The 26,498-nt window shown below is 34.8% G+C and overlaps 1 protein-coding gene across 1 annotated transcript in view; it reads left to right on the forward strand.

The window, feature by feature from the left end:
• LOC111395846 (aquaporin PIP2-1-like) overlaps positions 1-12,837 on the forward strand; it is a 21,447-nt gene extending 8,610 nt beyond the window's left edge. The window contains exons 3-5 of the mRNA XM_023022035.1: positions 814-909; positions 12,213-12,353; positions 12,573-12,837. Of these exons, the coding sequence (XP_022877803.1) occupies positions 814-909; positions 12,213-12,353; positions 12,573-12,695 (360 nt within the window). The 3' untranslated portion in view covers positions 12,696-12,837. The remainder of the gene's footprint in view (positions 1-813; positions 910-12,212; positions 12,354-12,572) is intronic.
• The last annotated feature ends 13,661 nt before the right edge of the window (positions 12,838-26,498 follow it).

The following is a 26,498-nucleotide window of genomic DNA, read 5'->3' on the forward strand; positions in this document are numbered from 1 at the left end:
CATGAGTCGAAAAGGAGTTTTCGATTTATATTGACTTAATAGTGGAGTGAAAGATATGATCGATGATCGAGATTGACACAATTCCATATCTCGTAATTGATCGGATCATATTGACGAAGGGATTATAGTTTCACGGTAAACGAACGAATTTGGTTTTGTCATACCACATGACATTTCCCGTCACATGTATTGCCCTGACACATTGCTAGATGTCAATCAGGGACGGCGAATGTGAATTGACGATAAATTAAAAGGGTGTTTTAATTTATCAATTTTGATTAGATCAAAATAATATTTCACGTCGTTAGGCATCGTGGTCGGGAACCTAATGGGTCACACACAAAAGAGAATTGGAAGATTGCAAATTGCCAATTGGTTAATTTAACAATCGTTGAATAAATTAATTAATTGGATTTGTTATTTATATTTTCGAATTAATTAATTGGATTAATTAATTCACGGACCGGGTTTAATTAATTGGATTAATTAATTATTGGACCGGACCGGGCCGAGCCTGTTTGGGTTTATATAAATACATAACTAGGGTTAGAGGTCCATTAAGGTTTTCATTATTCTTGCTAGCACAAGAGAAAACCCTAGAGGCTGCAATCATATTCTCTGTGTGGATCACCGTTGGAGGCTGGACAATTGGACAGCTGTGGTGGCGAATCAAAGTTGTGGAACGAAAAGAAAAGCAAAAGGATTGCAGATCTGAAAAAGGTACAATCTTATCACAATTCCTAACCAAACACAATGAGATCTATTGGATGGGAATCGAAATAATTTAATTTTTCGCTGTGCATGTATAAGTAGATTCCCAACACCGAAATCATCGGAACATTCATCCTCGTTTACACTGTTTTCTCCGCCGCTGACCCAAAGCGTAGTGCCAGAGATTCTCATATCCCTGTAAGTTTCTACCACGCTCAATCTTTGCTTGTTAGCCAAAATGCACTATAACAAACTGTGAAAATTTTCACTGCATCCTACAATTTAGCCTCCTTTGGGAAGAATTAATAAACGGTTTAATTTATAAATAAGATAGAAATGAGTAGTGGATAGTGTTTGTCAATTCATAGGAATGTGTACTAATTCAAATGTTTAGATGAAGTGAGTAATGGATCAAGTTTCTTTGGTTATCGACTGTCTATTGTAACTCTCGAAGTAAGTATGTTCCTTCATGGGGATGAATATGAGCTTACAATATTGCAATAAGCGTTACAACTTAGCACTTTCTTTGGTTCTAAGGGACCTGAAGAAATTTATCTACAAAAAGGAGACTTCTAAATTTACTTCCATACAAATACAATGAAACAGTGTCCACAAAGGAGAATTACAAGAGAGAAATATTGGTTTGCCTAATTTAAATCATTGATCATTACATCATGAAAAGGCTATAGTTCGACCCAACCAACACCTAGAGGGGGGGGGTGAATAGGTGTCTATGCGGAATTTAACAATTTAATTAAGTTATGCAACAAGTCACATAAATTAAACGTTGTCCAAATTCATTCACATGATTTAACTACCTATGTTGAATTGCCGGTTGAATTGAAATTGACAGAAAGCAATAAATAACACAAAAATTGTTGACGGAGAAAACCCAACTGGGTAAAAACTCCGGATACAAGCAAGTAGGGATTCACTATAGAAGACTCCAACTTACAGTACGCCAGACATGACTGTATCTAACAACATTCTGACCTCCTTACTGTATCAACCAAAGCTCTCCTGGATTCTGCAGACCTGCGCCAAAATCCCAACCTTGTATTTCTTCTATTTCCCGTGAATCAACAAGAACTCCAGTTCTTCAATCAACCTCCTTCCCGGATCTTCAATCAACTGATCTTCTGGAAGTAGTGAGGATTTTTGATAAGTGTTTTGTTTGAAAAGGTGTTTGATGTGTTTTTTTCTTCAATGAATCATATGGTAAAGAGTTTTGCAATTGATCCTTTTGTAGAGAAGAAAATATTGTGCTATGTGTTTTGCCAATGGTTCTTAATGAAAAGCGAAATTTTTGTTTATATAGTAGGTTGTTTTTGGTAGTATGGAGCGTTTAAAATTCACGAGGAAGGAAAATTACCAAACGCCGGATGACACTGTCGCTCCAGCGAAGTGCCGACGAAACTCTAGCGACGCACTCTCGATTGAGCGAAGTGGTGGCGAAACTCCAGCGACGCAGGTTCTGTTATTTAGGCTCTTCAAAGCATCCAACTTTACCCTAGACCTATACATTAATTATTGCAAAATTGTAACACAAGTCCCTAAACTTTTAGACATTGACAAATTGGTCCTTGACTTTACAAACTCGACAAATTAGTCCTTTTGGTCACAGATTGCCAATTACAACATTTTCCCAACAAACTCCCCCTTTGGCATTCTGTGACAAAATTACACAAGACAATCAAGGACACAAAAAAAATGTAACTCCTAACGACCTATTCATTCAACCAAAGCAACTATCTCCTGTCGAACCTGTTTCCTGAAATACAGAAACTCAATACCAAGTGTAAAAGCACGTGAAATGGAAACAGTAGATAAAACAAGGAATAGTGCATATGTAATTAACCTGATTAAGAAGCAATAGTAATGTAAGTCAAAAAACACCAAAAACATACATCAATATCGCTAAAACATCAAAACTTAATCTAGTCATTAAATAGATATCAAACCACAGTTATATCACAGTTAATCCAATATATCACAGTTAAATTAAGATTAAACTATCTACTCCTCCTATTTGTCACAAATGACAAAGGATCAAAAACTAAAACTAAAACTAAGAAGCAGCACCACCCGCACTCAGTGACTCATCACCAATCTCGTCACTCGAGCTCTCATCCAATCGATCACGAATCCAACGCAACTGATGCTGACACACTGATAGAGCACTCCGAAATGAAGAAAGCTCAGCAGACTGATACTTCGAAGCAGCATGTAACTGCGTGATCTCTACTATCATACGAGCCTGCTGCGCGACTAAAGTAGACTTCTGACCCATAAACGTCACCATGGGGTCAACAGGCAAGGAAGCCACCCCTGGAGCAGAAGTAGATGTCGAAGGAAAGGCAGTTCGATGCGGAACAGTTGAAGGAAAATCCGAACGAGGCGGAAGAAAGACACGGGAACCCCTAGTAAGAATATCAGTAATAGGATCAAAGGGCTCCGAAAAATAAAAAAATCAACGGGCTCAGCCTGAGCCGAAGAGGACGGGACATGGGATCAACTCTGGTGAATGGTCTGCTGTCCTATCGGGCGACCTATACGAGTAGAAGACCCCTCAGGGAAAGATGCACCAAGAGAAAGGACAACCCGATAAATCAAACAGGCATAAGGTAACCCTAAACGACCCCCAGGAGTACGAAAAGAAGCTAGAATCTGCTGGCATACAAAAGTAGGAAGGTTGATAGAGTCCCCATGAAGTAGGGCATATAGAAAACGAGCCGTACCATCGGTAAAGAAGAAGTATAGGCAACAGGCCACAGGTTTGTGCACACGATGCGCAACAAAACCTGTCGATCAGTGGGTAATGAACCCGTGGCCATAGCCGTAGGCCCCCCAGTAGACGGGGTGTTCAAAAGAGTCGACCGAACAAGGGCATCGGTCGAAAGAGAAGCAGGGAGAAGATAGGGATACGTCAGATGAGGAATCTGAGGTATACCTAACGCAAGAGCTATTGCAGACGGAGTAACTCGAAAAGAATGACCTCTAAAAAAACTCCTAAACGACGACCCATCCACATCATGAATATTAGCATAAAACTCTTGAACGAGGAGTGGAGGCGGTGGTGTAAGACCAACAAGAAGGGGCTCCCAACCCCGGGAAACAAAAATAGTGGCGACGTCAACAGGAAGGTCAGATAGAATTACCTCACGCTCCATGAGAACGGGGCGTAAGGAGAACTGAGATGTGAAGACCTTCTGAGCTGTAGCAGAAATAAATCGGGATCTACTATAAGATGTCAATCCACTAGCGGGCTGTGCAGAGGTACGAGAGCACTTACGAGCCATCTGGCACATGCGGAGATGAAAAGAATAAGCATAATGTGAAATGCACGCATCACTGCAACATGATATGAGAAGATGCACACACGGAAACACATATGATCCAATCACATAAACATGAATGAAAACACACACGGCATGCAATGACACTCAAATAAGTAGGAAAAAAACGAAGGAAAAGAAGGAAATAAAAAAAAATCAAAAGAAACCAAATAAGCATAAAAGTGAACTTTCATCGAACACGTGGCGTGCGTGACTTCGGCACCAAATTCCAAGCACATACGAGACCCAATCACAATCAAACAAACCACACATCAAACGAATCAACGAGGTGCAAGAACTACATTGATGAACATGAACCAAAAACTTAGAAAAAATGTGAAGAAAACCATAGGAATGCACTATAATTTGGGAAATGGAAAGCAATACTTGATGCAAAACATGTGTACAAGCAAGATGTAATGCCAAAATAATACAAACCAACACAATGATCAAGAAAAGAAATCAAACAAACCAAAAAAAAATTGAAAGCAAAGAAAGTTGGGAATTACCTAAAGATTTTGCCAAGAAGTCAGTGTTTCAGACCCAAGATTGTGTTAAAGATGTCGAACTGAGGCCAAAAATGAATCGGGAGTGAATAATTTCGATGGAAGAAGAAAAGAATTGAAGGAAAAAAATGATGAAATACGCGAAAAATTGAAATAGCCGCATTTAAATATATATGTCGCTCGAGCGAGATCGGGGCGAAACTCGAGCGACATCCTTTCTGCTTTTATCGCTCGAGCGAAGTCCAGGCGAGACTCGAGCGAAAATGAAATGTCAAAAATAGCACCAAACATTTGAAATTTAGGAAAAGTAGCACAATTTTGGAAAATAACGAAAATAGGTCCAAAAACTTTTATTTTTATTTTCAGTTGTATGTATTATTTTGTTTTTGTTTTTGTAAAGACAAACTAAAAAATCGATGATGAAGCACGTACCCAAATATGTAGACGATACGAATAATATACACAAAATCACAAACCCGACATTTAGAGCATGTAGACAAATCTGTATGTCATTTTTTTTTATTTTTTTAATAACACAAGAACTTAGGTGCAATCCTATCTTCATTAGGCGACAAAAATGACCCCTGTAACGAACTTTGGGCCGGTGACTCCCAAGCCAGACGACCATAGGGCACCAAGTTAGAAACCACTAAGGCTTAATTGTTCGAGTCAAATAGGCCCCGAAGACAGAAATAAGTTCAAAAAATAATGTAGAAAATGGGGAAAGACAATATTGATTAGGTTACACTCGTCACAGATCAAGTCAAATGGACAAACAACCCCAATCACAGAAGAATACCATCCCAAGTCTCACCCATGCAGTCAAGACCCACCTACAGGACTACAGTGTGTGCTGTGCGAAAATGCATGACGAGCCGTATACCAAGAACTCCACAGAACGTGAGAACTACGATGGAACCTCAGACTCGTACACATGATGAAAAATAGAGTTTGATCCTGAATGCAAACATCATAACGTCATACACGATGCACACAAAAATTTTTATTTATTTATTTATTTATTTTTATTTTAAATTTCAAATGCAAACTTAATACTCAAAATAAAAACTAAAAAAAATAACTAACAAACAAAATGTACCACACACACATTTATCACATACAAGATATGAAATGAATAAGTGCAGATATGATAAATGCATGAATATGCATGAATTCATGATCAGATAGGCAAACAAATACCAACAGCCGTCCGAAGCGACTCAAACCTCATCCCATCTAGTGGTTTCGTAAGTAGATCGGCTAATTGGTTGTTAGTAGAAACATGATCTAAGGAGACAACATGTGTTTCAACAAGTTCCCGAATAAAATGATGTTGTATGTCAATATATTTTATTCGAGAATGTTGAATGGGATTCTTAGAAATATTTATAGCACTGGTATTATCACAGAAAACAGTCATGGTCCCTTGATTAATCCCATAATCACTCAGCATCTGCTTTATCCAGAAAAGTTGAGTGCAGCAACTTCCAGTTGCTATGTATTCGGCCTCTGCCGTGGATAGGGATATGAAATTTTGTTTCTTGCTTAACCAGGCTACTAGATTGCTACCCATGTAGAAACAGCCCCCAGAAGTACTTTTTCTATCATCTACATTCCCCGCCCAATCGGCGTCGGAGTAGCCAGCCAAATCAAGATTAGAATTTCTAGAATAGAAAATCCCTAGATCAACAGTACCACTCACATATCTAATGATGCGTCTAACAGAGCTTAAGTGTGATTCTTTGGGATATGCTTGAAATCGAGCACACACTCCAACACTAAAAGCAATGTCAGGTCTAGTAGCTGTGAGATAGAGAAGACTACCTATCATGCTTCGATATAGGGAAGGATTTAAACTCTTACCTGAAGGATCACGACCTAACTTCAAGCTAGTACTCATAGGTGTCCTAGTATGCTTCTTACTATCTAACCCAAACGGCTTAACTAGATCCTTTGCATACTTAGACTAAATAAACAAGCCATCCTCAGTCTGTTTCACCTGAAGTCCAAGGAAATAACTCAACTCACCAACCATACTAATCTCAAATTCTTACTTCAAACACTCGGCAAACTCATATGCTAGAGACTCAACAGGAGAACCAAAAATGATGTCATCGACATAAATTTGAGCGATAGTGATAGTTTCTTCAATGTGTCTAATAAATAAGGTCCTATCAGCACCACCTCGAGAGAAACCATGTTCCTCAAGATATGACATAAGTCTCTCATACCAAGCTCTAGGAGCTTGTTTCAGACCATAGAGTACTTTGTGGAGTTTGTAGACATAATGGGGAAACTTTGGATCAACAAATCCTTTTGGTTGTTCCACATAGACTTCTTTTTGAAGAAGTCCATTCAAGAAGGCACTCTTAACATCCATTTGATGTAGCTTGAACCCTAAGGTATATGCAACAGCAAGCAGAATCCGAATAGACTCAAGTCGTGCAACAGGGGCAAAAGTCTCATCAAAATCAATTCCCTCAACTTGAGTATAACCTTGAGCAACTAATCTGGCCTTATTCCTAGTTATAGTACCTTGATCATCTGTCTTGTTCTTAAAGATCTACTTAGTACCAATAACGTTACAATTCTCAGGTCTGGGTACTAAGATCCACACATTGTTTCTAGCAAATTGATTGCGTTCCTCATGCATTGCATTCACCCAACACTCATCACTAAGGGCCTCTTCGACTTTCTTAGGCTCTACCTGTGAAACATAGCTAGTATATGCTAGATTGTTCAGTACTCTCTTACGAAGCCTCATACCTTCATCCAGATCCCCAATGATATTATCCTTAGGATGATTAGACTTGACCCTAGTTGATGGTTCCTTAGGGATTGTGTCTTGATCTTGTGGATGTGTTTCCTTTTCAGGAGTTTCAGGAATTTTAAGAGATGATTCAGGCATAAGCGGTTCAGTAGGATCACTAGACCTTATAAGATTACCATTTCTATCATAATTTTCAACATTCTCCCCCTCACTCACACCATCATCTATCACAACATTGACTGACTCCATCACAGTACCAGTAACTATTTCTAGAATGCCCTAAGAAGATTTCTTCGTCACTCTTAGATTCAAACTTACTCAAGTTCTCTCTACCACGCAAAATGTAGCACTTACTCCCAAACACACGAAAGTATTTGACAGTAGGCTTTTTACCCTTTAGAATCTCATATGGAGTCTGATCAGTTTTGGGTCTAAGGTAGACTCTATTGATTATGTGGCATGAAGTATTAATAGCTTCTCTCCAAAAATGTAAGGCTAGCCCCTTGTCATGAAGCATGGCTCTAGCCATGTCTTGAAGAACACGATTCTTCCTTTCAACCACCCCATTTTGTTGAGGAGTGATAGGGGAAGAGAACTCATGTAGTATCCCTTCATCCATGCATAAGCTCTCAAGATTGAAATTTTCAAACTCTTTTCCATGATCACTTCGCATTCTGGACACTTTGTGTGATTGAGTTCATTACTAAACCGTTTACACAAAGATTTTATAAGGTCACATGCATCAGATTTTTTCCTAAGCAATTTTACCCATGTGAATCTCGAGAAATCATCTACCATAACCAGAATATACCGCTTACCTCCTAGACTCTCAGTCCTAGATGGTCCCATTAAATCCATGTGTATCAATTCCAGGAGTCTTTTGGTCAAAATTTTGAAAGTCTTTTTATGGAGTCCTTTAATTTGTTTACCCAGTTGACATGGTCCACACACAACATTTTCACTAGGACCTATTTTAGGCAAACCATCTACCAACTCCTTTTTAGCCAGTTGTACTAGACTCTCATAGTTTAAATGACCCAATCTTTTATGCCAAAGTTCACTCACATCAATTTTTGCACTCCTACACACATAGTTAGAATTAGGTAGGACTCTATAACAGTTATCAGACGTTCTAACCCCTTCAAGGACCACCCCACCAAATGAATCATACACGGTACATCTCTTTTCCACAAAACTAACCTCAAAATTAGCATCACAAATCTGACTAATACTTAACAAGTTCGACTTTAAACCTTCCATATAAAACACATTTGAGATCACAGGTAATCCATGTATTTGTACAGTACCTTTGCCAAGAATAGGTGCAGAGCCCCCATCTCCAAAGGTAACCATACCCCCATTGCATTCATCAAGAGTATTGAATAAAGCCTTGTTACCACACATATGCCTAGAACAAGCACTATCAAGGTACCACATATTGAAATCTTGGGCTTTAAATGCAACATGAGCAGCATAGCAATTTACCTGACCTGAAAGTCCACCTAGATCCTCATTTTTAACCCAAACTTTCTTAGATGACGTGGTACTCCTAGTCAGCCTAGTAAGCATCTCAGTCAAATGACTAACCTGATTAGTCAAAAAACTGACCTGACTTGGAATATTCTGATTTCTACGCTCATTACCTAACTTATAACATCTAGGCTTAGTGTGTCCTAGAGCTCCACAGTGGTGATAGGTGGGAATGAACCTAGGCTCAAAGGTACGTGTCTATGGGTGTTTGGGCATAAAATTTCTACATGATTGATGGCTTTGTTCCCTCGAAACATTCTTACCCTTATTTGGACTGTTGACAGCGTTAGACTTCCTAGAGGCAGAAATGAATACAGTTTTAGATGGTCCAGCACCATGTGTATTACCCTCAACATATCCTAGACCTTTCCTATCTCCCGTAGGCTTATTCATTCCCAAAATGTCATCCAATTTCTTAGTTCCACTTATGAAAGTCTGAAGATGAGCATTAGATTTCTCCAATTCACTAGTTAATGTCTTAACCTTGTCTTCCAACATCTCATTGACACATTTTAACTCACTGACACTCTTAAGTGAATTCTGGAGATTACTAGCATGTCTCTCTTTTTCTCTTTCAAGTTCATCAATCTTTTTGAGTATGGCTTTATTGATCTTTTTGATTTTAAGACTCTCCTTGAACAAGAGTTGATAGGCCTCATGTATGTCTATGTCATCCTCATCCTCATTACTAGAATTATTGTTGTGAAGTTCTTCCTCAACCTTGTCACTCTCCTTATCAGATTCACTCTTAATAGTCGACACAAATGCCATATAGTTCCCTTCATCTTCACTACTAGATGACTCCTGCCTATCACTAGTCTCAGACTCGTTATCAGTAAGTGAAATAACTGAGGCCTTACCCTGCCGTTTTCTTTGGTTCTTCTTATAACTAGGGCACTCATTCCTATAGTGACCTATACCTTGACATTCATGGTACCTAACCAAATGTGGTTTATCACTAGAACTTTTATTGTTAAACCTTTCAATTTTTTCTTTTGAGAATCTGCTAGGGACTCCACTTTTTCTATCCTGAGGCTTTCTCCTATTCTTGAGAGCCTTTTGAAATTTCTTCACAAAGTAAGCAATTTCATCGTCCCTCAAAGACTCAGTATCGGAAGATTCATCCTCTTTGATGGATCTTAAAGCAATGGACTTTCCTTTCTTAGGTTGTGTGATAGTGAGTTTATAAGTTTGCAAGGATCCTACAAGTTCTTCAATTTTAACTTCATCTAGATCCTTACTTTCCTCAATGGCAGTAACTTTAGGCCTAAATCTCTCGGGTAAGGACCTAAGTACTTTTCTAACAATTTTAGACTCGAAAATTTTCTCGCCTAAATTGAAACTAGAATTAACAATATCATTCAATTTTGCATAAAATTCATCAAAGGTTTCGTCATCTTTCATCCTCACTTCTTCAAACCTAGAAGCTAGCATTTGTAATTTCGAGTTCTTTACCGTTTTAGTTCCCTCACGTGTAGTTTCAAGAATATCCCACACCTCTTTAGCAGTTTTGCACATTGACACTCTCCTAAACTCTTCGGGAGACACGGCCATAAACAAGACATGAAGTCCCTTGCTATTCCAATTACACTCAGCTATCTCATCCTTAGTCCACAGTGATATATCAGTAAGGCTAACAATTCCTGATACGATAGTGGAGGGAGGTTTCCAGCCATTTTGCACACTCAACCAAACATGCTCATCTAAGGACTTAAGAAACGCACACATTCTAACCTTCCAGTAAGCATAATTACTTTCGTCAAAGTACGGAGGTACAGAAAGTGATTGACTCATCTAGACAACTATGGGCTAGGACTCGAGATTTGGCTCTGATACCACTTGAAAAGGCTATAGTTCGACCCAACCAACACCTAGAGGGGGGGTGAATAGGTGTCTATGCGGAATTTAACAATTTAATTAAGTTATGCAACAAGTCACATAAATTAAACGTTGTCCAGAGTCATTCACATGATTTAACTACCTATGTTGAATTGCCGGTTGAATTGAAATTGACAGAAAGCAATAAATAACACAAAAATTGTTGACGGAGAAAACCCAACTGGGTAAAAACTCCGGGCACAAACAAGTAGGAATTCACTATAGAAGACTCCAGCTTACAGTACGCCAGACATGACTGTATCTAACAACACTTTGACCTCCTTACTGTATCAACCAAAGCTCTCCTGGATTCTACAGATCTGTGCCAAAATCCCAGCCTTGTATTTCTTCTGCTTCCCGTGAATCAACAAGAACTCCAGTTCTTCAATCAACCTCCTTCCCAGATCTTCAATCAACTGATCTTCTGGAAGTAGTGAGGATTTTTAATAGGTGTTTTGTTTGAAAAGGTGTTTGATGTGTTTTTTTCTTCAATGAATCATATGGTGAAGAGTTTTGCAATTGATCTTTTGATAGAGAGGAAAATATTGTGCTATGTGTTATGCCAAAGGTTCTTAATGAAAAGCGAAATTTTTGTTCATATAGTAGGTCGTTTTTGGTAGTATGGAGCGTTTAAAATTCGCGAGGAAGGAAATTACCAAAACTGTCGCTCGAGCGAAGTGCCGGCAAAACTCTAGCGACGCACTCTCGATCGAGCGAAGTGGTGGCGAAACTCCAGCGACGCAGATTCTGTTATTTAGGCTCGAGCGAGGTCAGGGTGAAACTCTAGCACCAACTTTGCGCCGTTTTCATCTTCAAAGCATCCAACTTTACCCTAGACCTATACATTAATTATTGCAAAATTGTAACACAAGTCCTTGAACTTTTAGACATTGACAAATTGGTCCTTGAGTTTACAAACTCGACAAATTAGTCCTTTTGGTCACAGATTGCCAATCACAACATTTTCCCAACACATCACAATAGCAATATCATAAGAGAATTATGTAGAAATTATTAGTAACAGGAAATTCCACGCTCATGGAGATATCGTGTAGAATACAACACTAGAAAAAATAAACAAAATTTAACTTATTTTTCTTCTATAATACTACATAGATAAAAATATTTGTACAAAATCTTGTTGATAAAATGGTGTACTCACTCTCACAAAATTAGCGGACTCCACATGAATTTAAAAAATGTCGACTTATAATCTCCACACCTATTGTGAGTAGTGAGTTTGTACATGTAGCATGATCCATACTACTCAGACTAATCATGCCATCAACTATTTGTTGTACATAGGTTTGAGTACCCTACGAATTTTGAGTCTAGAAATTTTAACGTATGAAACAAAACACATTATTACAACCAAAATTTGAGTTTTGAATTTGTATTTTTTTATTTTTCATAACGTTAGACTCAAGAAGACTCTTTGACGTTTGCATTACTCAAGCTTTTAAACATGGGTTGAAATGCTAGGTATTGGCACCTCTTCCAATTGGATTTGCAGTTTTCATGATTCATTTGGCCACTATTCCAATCACTGGAACTGGCATTAACCCGGCAAGGAGCCTTGGAGCTGCAGTAATCTACAACCAAGACAAGGCTTGGGATGATCTTGTTAGTATCTATATTCCTAATTATATTTAATTATATCCATTTAAATATACACTATACATAGAAATTTGATTTTTAACGATAAAAACTTGTCTCGAAAAGTCTCTTGATGACCTATGTTCGGTCAATCGAACAATGACTTCTCATGGAAAATATTTTCATTGTAAAAATTGAATTTTCTAGTTTGCAATTTTTCTAATACTTGCATTATATGTTTTCCAGTGGATTTTCTGGGTTGGTCCCTTTATTGGTGCAGCCATTGCAGCATTCTACCACCAGTTTATATTGAGAGCTGGGGCAGTGAAAGCCCTTGGTTCATTCAGGAGTAGTGCTTCTCATGTTTAATTTTCATCACTGATATTGATGATTAACATCTTTCCCTTCATACTTTCAGCTAAATTTTCAAGGTTAATTATGAATAATTTTGGGGAATTGTTTTTTTGAACTTAATTGAGTCTACTACAATATTAGGACTTGGAGTTTCATGTTAAAAACCTGATTAAGAAGAGTAACTTAAGTTTTACGTGTTGCTTATTTACTTTGTCTATTGTTAAGTTGAATCCCATAACGCGCAAGTTCGTTGATAGCTAATAGTAATGATGTGTAAAAGAGTATTGCCTTTCTGATGATTTAGGGTTTAGCTTAATTTTGATTAGCACAAGCATAAATTGAATACATACAATAATGGTCGAAATCAAGTAACAATACTAGGTATAATTACATCTTTTCAGTAAGTGAAAATGCAATTTTTGGACGAAAGAATCAAGTAAAAATTTGTACTAGGAATCCAACTCCAGTGTTAATATTCATTGTAGGTGAATCCAAGTATTGATCTCACAAGAATTAAGTAACTAATTTAGATTTGAATTAAACCCAAATCTAATCGAGTAACATAATTGTTACAAGATTGTCCCAATTCTAACTAATCTAATCTAATTCTAAATTAAGCGTTTATGAATATTCAATTAATGACTAAAGCACAAGTTACACCAGATCTCCATATATTCTTCCATCTTAATATCAACTTCATCAACTAACAATATTTATTTGAATATGAACATCAATATTCCTAATTTATTTAGTAGAATTAAATATATCCTCATATATAACTCAAAATATCCATATCCTGAATGCAAATATATGAAGATCCATTAAATCAGATGACCATTCAACATGATTATGCAGATGATAGACAATTATTCCTAGCGTCTATAAAACCTTACATCGATTTTTATCATATACTATCTTTCTCAATTCTTTTTGTGCATGACTATAAAATTCACACATCAATTCAATCAATGACTAAGTAATTGAAAACCGTTACGATCATAACAAGCATTCAAAACCAAACAAAACTTTTGTCAAAATATGCAATTTAACATGAAAATATCAAAATGTAAGGTTCAACATTATTCTAGCATCTACACAGTTAGTCATGCATTATATGATTACAATAACACCAACTAGATTTGATACTACATCATCTAGGCAGAAATATAGAAGACAATCTTGAATCCCTTCAATGATTTATCTCATTGGATATCTTCGGTTTTTTCAACCCAAGCAAAGATGTATGAAAAATATGATTCATATAATGTGTTTTGTATCAAAGATTCCTCCTATAGTTGTAGATTAAAGTATGTATTATAGTAGCAAAATTGAGTCAAATCTCGTGTTCTAATAGTTTTTCAGGAAGAGGTTGAATTAAATTAAGAAACTAAATATTCTCTATCAGATAGGTCCGCGTCCCATCGCCTATAGGGAATCACGAATGAAACGGTTTGAGCTTGTTTACCAAAAGTCAGTCCTTGCGATCACAAGGCACAATATTTACACCTTTTAAAACTTGGACCTGAATTTTTATCTTTTGTCCAATTCAAGTCATTTCTTATTTGCATCATGGGTTCTTCATATTTGAATATTTATAATTTAATCCTCCACATTTCACAGTCATTCATAATTTGTGCAAGTTCTGAAAGTTTACAATTGAGTCGTCAAACTTCTCGAATGTTAGGTTTAGCTTCTAAAACTTGTGAATCTCTTCCGCTTGCTCTATTAATGTTTCTTATTGATTAAATGATGTAGATCTTCAAATGATCCAAATCAACTCCAATTAAGCTCATAATTGCTTTTCTATAAGTCGAGATTTTATCAAAAATTAATATACTAATTCTAAATTAGGTATACCTTTAAGTTTAGCAATAAATAATCATGTTTAGAAGCTACAATCAATGTATAAAATATACTAATCAAATAACCCCATACTCATTTGTTTGTCCCAAGCAAGACTATTTACTTCAACTCACAAAAAACATAAATATCAATATATTATTATAAACTTATCACATTCACATAAAGTATTGATGATCATTTTTTATTTTAACAATTCATAAAAGTTTTGAGGGTATTTGGTGGGAATTAAAATTAGATTTTTTAGTAGATTGTGATAGAAGTTTTGAAATGTGTGGTTGAAAAGTTATGGGGCCTATGAAAGATGTGATTAATATTAATTGTTTGATTTTAACTTAGATTAAAATTAGATTTTAATCAGTACCAAATGGGTTCAAATTATAATAATGGTACCAAAATCAATTCTCACTTTTTCAATGCTCGATTTGCTCGACCCTCAATGGTCAAATATCTCATTTCCCTCTCATAGGATATGCATTCCCAAAGTTATTCTTCAATCACACACCCTGATGTTCATTCTAGTACTTATTACAAAACACTTACTCCTTCCACATTCAAGTATAGTACGTTTCCACCATTGAAAATTACTACCCCATTATCTAATGATTCTTCCTAGATTTGAATGTTCCAATCCCCAAACTTCAACTAATTTAATAACCTCACTACAAATCTAAATCCCAAATTAAGTCTCCGTTTGAGCCACATTATTGTAAAAATGAGAATGAAAAATATAGCCGTTATGGACCCCACACAAGGAATAAAAAGTCAAAAATGGTGGCTTGATGTAATGGATAACGATCATATTTTTCATTTTAACGAGGAAATAATGAGGCTCAAACAAGGTCTTAATAACTGAGTTTTATAACAATAAACATATTAAAAACGATGATTACACTATTCTGAATGAATCCGATTGGCTTTTAGCTTTAAAAGTTAAAATTTTTTTGACAACTTTTTTATGACAGTACAAATATTTTATCTGAAATTTACTATCTGACTTACTGTATGGTGCTCGAACGTCTTTATGTAATTGCAATGGCGTTTCATAAATACAAAAATGATCTCGATTTTAGTGCAACTATATACTCTATGGAATTAAAGTTTAGAAAATATTAGGAAGACTTACCTATGTTATTTCTTTTAGCATGTATCATGGATCCTGATATAATTTTTCAGGAAATAAATATGTAATTGATCAAATTTCAAGAGCTTTAACTTTCAGTACACCTTTCACGTATAGAAATTTAGAACAAACTTTATGCGAAATGTATGAATTATATGCAGAATGAATGTGTACAAATATTAATTAAATATCCTCTGCACATACTCCTTTCGCTGATATTGAAAAAGATCACATTTAAATATTAAATTTATTAGAAGGCATTAACACGTATAGATATGATACCAATGCAATATGTTCACCTAGTAATACTTTGTATTCTGCATCTAATCAAACATGAGAGATTCAGAGGTAAGTGCAAATATATTGTTTCATAAATTAATTGATTACTTTAATCATAATATACCTATCAATAAAACAATTAAAAAAGTTCCGAAAGAGGTTATTGAATTTTGGTGGAGGTACGAACGACGATGTCTAGTAGTTTTCGCAGTTGCAAAAGATTTACTGACACCTCAGATTAGCACTATAGTTTCGAAGTTTGCTTTTAGTGTAAGTAAAAGGGTTTTGTCCAAGGTCAGAAGCCGACTGAAAGAAGATATTTTGAAAGCATTAATGTGGGTGAAGGATCGACAGGACACTCATTTCCGACTATAAGATAAATATATAGAAATTGCATTATATCAGGTAAGCGATATTTAATTTAATCATATTAATCAAAATTTGTTATTTTATAATACTGCTTTTAATTTTTTTTAAAAAAAATTGTACATGATACAAGTTATTCGTATACAATTTTTAACTCCACATACTCAAAATTTAAGTAGCCGGTCACAAACTTAAATAAAAAATGAGAGTTTATATTTTATCTATTTTAAAAATAAAAAGAAAAAAAAGAGTTGTGAGCTGAGCTTACCCATGAGCTAGGCTCATGGGTTTAAGGCTTTGCTATTTTTTTCCTTTCTCCCTCTATAAATACCTAAACTTATCCCTTTTTTCACACAATTCAACAATCCTTTCTTTAGTCTCTAGACGTGCTCTTCCAAAATTATCAAGTTTTACCGTACTCTTTAGTCTTTACTCAAGTCTAAGGCCTGATTCATCTGAATCTATGTGGCATACGATAAATTGGGAGCTAAAAATTGTTTTAGATACCATATCTAAAGCATTTTTTGGTTTCCAATTTATCGTATATCATAGCCCGTGCGCACATGACATAGATTTGTAAGTGATATTTAACTAAACCATATTAATCATAAATTGTTATTTTATAATACTGTTTTTAATTTTCTTTAAAAAATTGTACACATTACAAGTTGTTCGTGTACAATTTTTAACTCCACCTACTCAAAATTTAAGTAGTCGATCCCAAGCCCAGATGAAGAAAGAGAGTTTGAATTTTAACTTCTTCTTTTTTTTGTTGTAAAAAAAAAAATGCAAGCTCCCCAGCCTAAGCTCGGCTCGTCCCTCGAGTAACAAGCTGAGCAAATTACAAATGATCCACGAGCTCGGCTCATGACGAGTACGAGCTGAGCTCGTCGGCTCGGTCCATTGCCGTCCCGACAAGTCCCATTCAATTATCTCACAAAAATTATGAATTTTACCTCCTTTCGATGATAGTAATTGATAAATATTGGAGTATAATATGTATATCAGAGGTGTCTCTAATTCTACTTTTATGTATTTGTAGGAGTAGAAATTGGATGAAATTAGCGTTCAAATTGTTCATAACTTTCTCTCCCGATATTCAATTAAAGTAATTCAAAGTATGTAAGGAAGTTAACTCAAAGGGATATAACTTTGCTAGAAATATAATTTCTCCAATTCAAACGTTTATTATGCCAAAATTGGTCTCAATTTTCAGTTAAAAATATGAAATATAACTTGTGCGATTGGAAACTTATTTGTGATAGTATTTTGATCATATTCAATTCCATTTTAACTTTTGATTGCATCCAATTGTTTCCTAGAAATCTTCAAAGTATTGTCTTATGGCCCAAATCAACTATTAGATATTTGCAATTCGGTCTTCAAACTTTGGACTTCGCCCAATTTTTTATCATTTTTCGCTCGTTTCGTTCAATTCTACTTCTTGAGTTTTACCTGATATACAAAATTACAATAAATTAGGCTATAATTTCTCAGAAGAGCTATTACATATCTATGTTTTTTGTCCAAATAAATGTATTAAATATACTTATCAAACACCCTCCAAACTTTTTTTTTTGGATGACGAGGGAACCCGTAGTCGATACCCTTCGGGTGCGCACTGAGTAAACCCTCGGACTGATTTTATCACTTTCTCCTTTATTTTCTAAGAAGTCTAATTTTATCAATTCTTTACTTCATTTATTGTTTTGGTCCTTTCCTGTGTCTATTTTGTCGTATGAGTGTTTGCTACCTAATAAGTTGTCTCCTCAAAGACAATTAAGTAATTAAATAAAGACTTATATGTATTTATCTACTTATATGTATATAGAGAAATATAAATGTCTTATTTACCAATATTGAGTCCTCTCAATTGATTTCTACACACTGCTATTTTAATCTAATCTTACCAGTAAGTATAAGTACTCCCATTTTTATTTTTCAAAAATATTAGTTTACAAGATAACTTTTTCTGATTAAATTAGGTTGTTAGAAATTCTTTAGCATAGATATAATGCTCGTCAACCAGTAAAGTTTTTAAGAGTGTCAAACATGGCCCTAGTCAATTTGGGCTTTGCTTTATGTATCATTTGAAACAATTTATACATATAGGCTTTTGATAGGTGTGGTATCTTTTAATTATGGGCGACATTAGATAAATGATACAAGTGTGGTCCATGACTATTGATTTTATATTTGACGTGGTGGCAACATGGAAATTCAAATTAATTGTTTAGTATATGTAGATAAGATATTCTTCATGCATTTAAGTTTATAACTTATGAGATGTTGATGATTTTGAGATAATATATTATCCATTTAATATAAAAACGACAACTAATGATGAGTTTAGAGAAGTTTCATTTGTGGTTGATAATTGAATTAGGACTTTCAGCACGTTGATTTTGTGGGCGAATAGGGACATTTTCACTCGTTATCCTAAAAATAATTGCTAAGGATTCCAAGTAAGTACACCTCCACTTATTTTCATGCGCACGTTACATGATTAAACGTATCAACGTGTTATCAAAATTGCCCTTATGTGAACCTGGTGTTTTATTATTACGTTTTATGTCATGAATGTTTCATGCATAATCATGCACATCTATTCATCAACAAGCATACATGAAGTTTTAAGGAATAAAATGATTTCCAAATGTCATGACTGAACGAACGTTTAAAGTTATGTATCTCGAATGTTTTTGTTACGAGATGTATATCTATGCCGTGAAGGTATGAGTGGGAAGTAGGACGTGGGGGACCGATGCACCCTATCAATGTTCAATGTTAATGTTAACCGCTTTGCGGTACTACCAATAGGACTCGACCGAGATCTAAATAGTAATTGCCTACTGCATTCTGATTGGCTATAGGCGATACATCAAGTGAGCTCACGACGTCAATGTTATGTTTTTAAAGAAATGAAAGGATGGTGATACATAATGAGAAATGCCTTTTGTTTGCAACCTTCTACTTCTGAAGCAATCATGTATTAGGTTTCTTCTATTGAACCAATGGTTGTTTCACGTTAGGAACATTTCCAGCACACCACTTAAGAGTAAACCAGTTTCTCTGTATAAAATCTTCTCAAGATTTTATCTATGTAGATTGGATGAATTAAGCAATCTTCTAGATCTATCTCTATAGAACAAGTTGCTTCTCTCATATTGTTCATGAATAAATCATTTAACAACCATTATTTCAACGATTGAAACATAGGAATGTCGTTTCCCATAATATAAGGAATGTGACAATGCTCCCACTATCTTTTTATAAACACATAATGCGTTTTAATATTTGATAAATCAAACATTTTGATTTTCTACACTTGACTTTATTTTTGTGTAATTAGTAGGGAATACAAGAATAACACTCTCATCTTTCCAACCGGGGAATTTGTTGGAGTGTACTATAGCGAGGAGTTAAAAAGACCACGGAGGAAGGCATTTTTCATGTCAAGTTGCCGAAAGAGTACGCGGTAAGTGGAGGAGACAGATCATTTACTTTCTCCCTAGAAAAACTTACATTCCGTAGCCCGCACTCCGATAGCGTACTATCCTAGACCTCTGTCTATCCCGACATTGATAGAAATGATTCGCACCTTCTTGAAGGTCGAATGATTCTACTATATTCACATAGAGTTGACATGTCCTCAGGAGTCTTTACTTCATAATCAAGAGTATGCCCCATATCAAATATGGGATCAAACTCAAATTTATCTACTTGGTTAACTATATCTGTAGACTCTTGAACTCTTTCAAGTACTATTTTGCTCCTACTGTTATCTCTCAAAGTAAACATTTTCTCCAAGAAGACGATATGTCGTGAGACGAAGACTTTCTTCTTAATGAGATAATAGAATTGATATTCAAATATTTATTTTGGATATCCCACGGATATGTATTTATTGGATATATACTCAAGCTTATCCAATTCATCGCGCTTCAAATAAGCGTCACAGTTCCAAACTTTCATATGAGACAAATTGGGACTATTGCCTTTCCATAACTCGTATGGAGTTCCATTTACCAACTTAGATGTGACATGATTTAGTGTGTAGTACACTGCAATCACTGAATGACCCCAAAATGATTTTGGGAGATTTGCATGGCTTGTTATTAATTGCACTATATCTAATAGTTTACGATTCCTCTTTTCAGATACATCACTATGTTACAATGTATATAGAGTTGTCCACTGCAAGAGAATCTCATTCTCTCTGAGATAATTTAGAATTTCATCTTTAAGATATTTTCATCTCGATTGGATCTTAGTGTGGGGATATCTTTACCTATTTGTTTCTCTACTTCTAACCTGAATTCCTTGAACCTTTCAAGAGGTTAATGTTTGAGTTTTATTAAATATACATGGCTCATTTTCGAAATAGTCATCAGTAAATGTGATGAAATAAGAGAAACCTTATCCTAGCATTAATTGACATATGTCCACATACATCACTATGTATTAGACCAGTAATTATGCAGACATTTCTCCCTTTCAAGTAAAATAAGATTTGGTCATTATGCCTAATGGGCAAGTAAAATAAGACTCGCATTTGTCAAATGATTCAAAATCAATTGACCTTACGTATACATCTCTATGTAATTTTGGAATTGCATTTCATCTATATGACCAAGTCTGCAATGCCAGATTTAGGTATTATTCAGATTATCACTTTTATGCATCTTAACTTCTATACCCATTATAGAATGCTTAGTGTTTAGAATATAAATGTTATTTTGTAGCTTACCATAACCATTAAGATCTTTAATCAAAATAAGTAGGAATAACAATTGTCCTTAACATTAAAATAGGTTAAGTCCGAACATGAAATTCATTTTATCGTTCCGACTGTGATGGGTGCAAAGCAACATTTCTCTAATTTCAATACTAAGCCAAAAGGTAACGGCAAAAAGTATGCTCTTACAGGCAATGTAGCAACCTTTGCTCTCTTCAACATGTAGGTCAACTTCTCATTTTTACAGCGGTCTACTTCTATTTAGTTTCTCCATATTTGTATAAATATGAGATCCGCATTTGGTATCAAATACCTAAGAAACTCATAAAGTAGATGTAAGCCTTGCAATATTTCTTCCAATGGCCTTTTCATTCTATAATGAAAACAAAGGTCATTAGATTTGGTATTATCCTTTGCTTTGACCATCTCAGCCATATTGGATGCTTTTCCAAAGCCCCCTTAGGCTTCCTCTTAATATCATTAAAGGACTCAATAGCTTGCCCACTACTAACTTTGATATTGAGCATAACAGTCTTAACCATGTTAAGCAACTCAATGGGTGTGCATTCGAGTTTATTCATATCATAATTCATAATTAGTTGCGAATAGCTCTTTTTGAGAGAGATTGTAGAACAAAGTCAATACTTAGTTCATGGTTCATGATTGAACTCAATTGAGACACTTCTCGATGTCAATTATCTTCAGCACCTGAACATTAACTGAAGATTCCTCTGTCATTTCACACTGGTACAGTTCCTTGGAAGTCTCACATCCTTCCACACATGATTATTACCATATAACTCTTTGAAATGAAAAATCATGGTTAGCGTCTATACTCTCAAGTTGCTTTTGTAACTCAGGCGACGTAATGCAAACATCACATATGTTGCATTACTATTGTCATCACCGTGTTATTATAGTAGCCATATTTTCCTTAATAGAGTCATCACCAAGTGTCTCTGAAAAATGGCTACTTAAAGACAATCAACTTTCTCATGCTTGAGAACAATTCTCAAATTGCAGTGTCAATCAAGAAGATTCAATTTGATTGTTGGCATCCAGTATGCCACTCCAATACACATGGTTACTCACGATTCAATAGATATAAATAACGAAAAGGAAAAAGAATAATATATAAAAAATGCATCAATTAATTTAACATGTACTTTTATTAAAATAATTATGCTCCCACTATTTAACTCAAATTTATGACCCTCTCACATAAATTTATGGAGTCTATACTTAACTCCCAGCCGGCTGGGATCTCATCTGTTATACCAAGACCTTGAGTGTACTCAACAAACCTTAATATAACATTTGGGTAGATACTATTATCAATTATATCTCCATACAACTCCCAGATCATTAAACTGAAAACTCTTTGTCTTCACACATCTTATGTATTAGCTTAACACATCTCTAAAATTTATCTTTATGAGTGTACTCAACAAAAGATAAATTTTAGTTAAGTTGGACCCATCATTCAGAAATATCTAATATTTCATAGTGTCAAACATATCCCTAATAGACGAGGCTTGAGTGTACTCAACAAGTTGAGACGATTTGAGACTCTGATTTTTCACTATAATAATCGATGGCAAATAATAAATTGATTTAATATTTTATTCAGGGGTTTTGCATTCAAAAGTCTCATCAACATCGATATAATCATATATATAATTTATTATGCATTAAACATGCAAATAATATATATATATATATATATATATATATATATATATATATATAACATAATAATAGTGTGGACGATTATAGTATTTTATTATCTAGTTTTCTCAAGTCATAAGGAAGACTAGTTGGTCAATTGTGGGGGGTACAACATTGAATCAGTATCAATGCACCATCACTACGGTTTCCTCCTCTTCTTGTGTCTTCAATTAGTCTAGTTGTAACCTATATCCTATACTAGTTGGTACGCAGGCCTAAATTTAATTGGACTCACATGCCTATAACAATAATAATAACAATAACGGACTCGTAGGTCCAAAACAATTAAGAGCTCGCAGGCTCATATAACGACAAGAATAAAATTAACTATTCAACACATCCACATGGTCGAGTCCATAATCGTCCATGAATAGTATATTTATCACATAAATGTATTCTTATATAATATATAATATTATATACAAACATGTTTCAAGTTTCTAGCAATTAAGGTTGTCCAAACTCTTTTAGTCAAATTGATCGGATCAATTAAATAATTAATTAATCATATTAATCAATTAATTTAATTAGCGGGCATATTTAATTAAAACTAAATTTCAATTAAATATCGAATTAGATTCCAACTCTAATACCACAATTATAGGGCGGGACTATTTAATTAAAATCAAATTTTAATTAAATGTCAAATTAGAGGCCAACTCTAAATCCAAAATTTTAGGGCGAACATGTTTAATTAAAATTAAATTTTGATTAAACACCAAATGAGAGTTTAACTCTAATTGTAAGAAAAATTTTAGGGCAAGACAATTTAATTAAAATCAATTTTTAATTAAATGTCAAATTAGAATCCAATTCTAATTTCTAGTATATATTCGGGAGAAGAATTAATTAAAATCAAATTTTAATTAAGTATTAAATTAGAGTCCAACTTTAATTTAAATTGAATTAATATTTTAATATAGGATTAGCACTTCTAAATAAAATAAAATTCAATTTAGAGTCAAAATTAATATTTAAGTTAAAATCTAATTTTAACAAAAATATAAAATGCCATCAACTTTATATAAAATTTTAACTTGGGCCAAAATTAAACTATAGGTCAAACCCATTTGAAAATCAAATTTAAAACACCTCTAAATTTAAATTCCAAACACCTTTGAAAATTCATTATTTGACCCATTTTAGAAAATACCAAATAGGCCCTCCAATTTCTGAAATTATGAAAAGGCCCTCATTTCATTATTTACACACTGACCACCGAAGTGAAATTGCAAGCAAGGGTCTTCAATATCAAATAATGCAAAATAGTTCCTCATACAAAGTTTGCAAGTTGACCATTTTCTTTAATTGCAAGCGGCCCTCTTATATTTCTTAAATTTGCATGGGAAACCCCCATCCCCAATTCAATCCACCCGATTTCTGGAAATCCTAGGAAAACTACCCTTATTTTTCTTTCCTTCGATTTCAGGGCGACGCCGGCCCTTTGTTTTGTGGTAAAAGCCGCCACTTCCAAGAGCGGCAACTTTTCGCCGCTGCAGCAGCGTCCGGCGTTGTTGCTTGGGAGGAACAGTAGCGGCGCGTCGCTACTGCAGGAGCTGCCTCGCGTCGTCTGGGCCGCGAACGCTGTCGGCTACTATTGCCACGCCACTAACGACTTTGTGCCAACCTTCCCATCCGATCCACAATATTTTTTTCAAAATCAGATTTTAAAATTATGAAAACTAATTTATCTTGAATGCTAGATCCATGAAAAAAATATAACAATCAACATTTTATTGTTCAAACATGCAAAACAATTTCTAACAAACACAAAGAAGGCTCTGATACCACTGTTGGGAATCTACTTAAACGTGCACAACGAAAATTAATATAGATTTTAATTCTCACTAAGGATCTCTTTGTGTTTAGATAGAAACTGTGATAGAAGTTGTACATTTTTCTAGATCTGCAAATTCTTTTGCTATTTTTTCATTCCAACGATCTTGATTTGCCATCCACAGTTGTTTAATTGTCTAGCTTCCAACGTTGATCCACACACAGAACAAGATTGTAAGATTAGTGTTTTCTTCTTGTGCTAGCAAGAATGAATTCTCTACAGATTTTCAAAACCCTAGTCATATTTACATAAGCCCAAACGGGCTTGGAATTAACCCATTTAATTAAATCCGGTCCATGAATTAATTAACCCAATTAATTAATTCAGGCCTATAAATAAGCAACCCAATTAATAAACTTAACAAGCGCAATTTATCCAACGCTTGTTAAATTAATTAATTGACAAATCATAATTTTTCAGTTCTCCTTTAGTGTGCGACTCATCAGGTTCCCGATCACGATACCTAACGATGTGAAATATCATTTTGATCTAATCAAAATTGATAAATTAAAACACCATTTTAATTTATCTCTAATTTACACTCGCCATCCCAGATTGACATCTAGCAACGTGTCAGGGCAATACATGTGACGGAAAACGTCACGTGATATAACAAAACCAAACTCGTTCATTTACCGTGACACGATAATCTATTCGTCAATATGATCCGATCAATTACGAGATATAGAAGTCTGTCAATTTCGATTATCGATCATATCTTTCACTCCACTATTAAGTCAATATAAGTCGAAAATTCATTTTCAACTTGTGAATACACCTTGACCAGGGATTTCGTTATCGACTTAATTGAATGAAATGTAGATCATAATCTCTTACTATTTAAGAGTGATGAATCTTCTATTTGTCATTCACAACCTTCATACGATTCTTTACATACCTGAACGATGCCGTATTAATGGCCCTTGGTAGAGCAACATTCAACACCGTCAAAACTTGACTGTCCTCAGATAAGGTACTATGACGACCTTAAGTCAAAGGACCAATCCCACTACTGCACGTTAGAGATTAACCATTGACGCTCACATAGTTATTCACGTGGAATCTCTCAGTGGGTCTCCAATGTTTGGTTCTGTAACAAAACATCCACATGTTCATTTAAGTGTCACCACATTTTACCTTGTGAGATCGGCTACTTACTTCACAAGTAAGAATGCCACACGTGATGAATAGGCCGTAATAACAATATCCGTATTTCATCATTACTTACAACCACGGATGATTTAAGATTCAATCATATGTAATTTGTATATCACAATCACAACTCCTTGTAATTAACAAATTACTAAGATTTGAATCTATGAACTCCATTATTTAATTCAATTAAATATTAATTAATTAAATAATAGATTTTCCATAAATCGCATTAATTATATATTAAAAGGTGTTTATGTCCAAAGTCGATTGGATTTAGGGCATAACACTTACAGTTGGAACACGTCAAGAGAGATTGTTTTGATTGGAAAAAGAAATAGAAAGATCTAAACAATAATGATCTAAATAATACTGCTATAGTATCTGAATAAGATAGCTTACATGTACTAAATGTGTCAAATGAAGAGTCTAATAAAGACTGAATTCTAGATACTGTATGCACCTTTCATATGTGCCCTAAAAGTTCATGGTTTTATAATTACAAGGAAATAGAATGAGGGAAGATGTATATGGGAAATAATAATTCTCAAAATGTGATTGGAACTAGTGACATTGCCATCAACTATTTTGATGGCATTGTAAGGCTAATAAAAAATGTGAGATATGTCTCAAATCTAAAAATGAATCTTATTTCATTAGGGATCCTTGAAGATGAGGGATGCACCTTCAAATCTGATAATAAAACTTTGAAAATTATGAAGGCTCCTTAATTGT

This window comes from Olea europaea, chromosome 6 (genome assembly GCF_002742605.1).
Source record: "Olea europaea var. sylvestris chromosome 6, O_europaea_v1, whole genome shotgun sequence".
In the NCBI taxonomy this organism is placed as follows: domain Eukaryota; kingdom Viridiplantae; phylum Streptophyta; class Magnoliopsida; order Lamiales; family Oleaceae; genus Olea; species Olea europaea.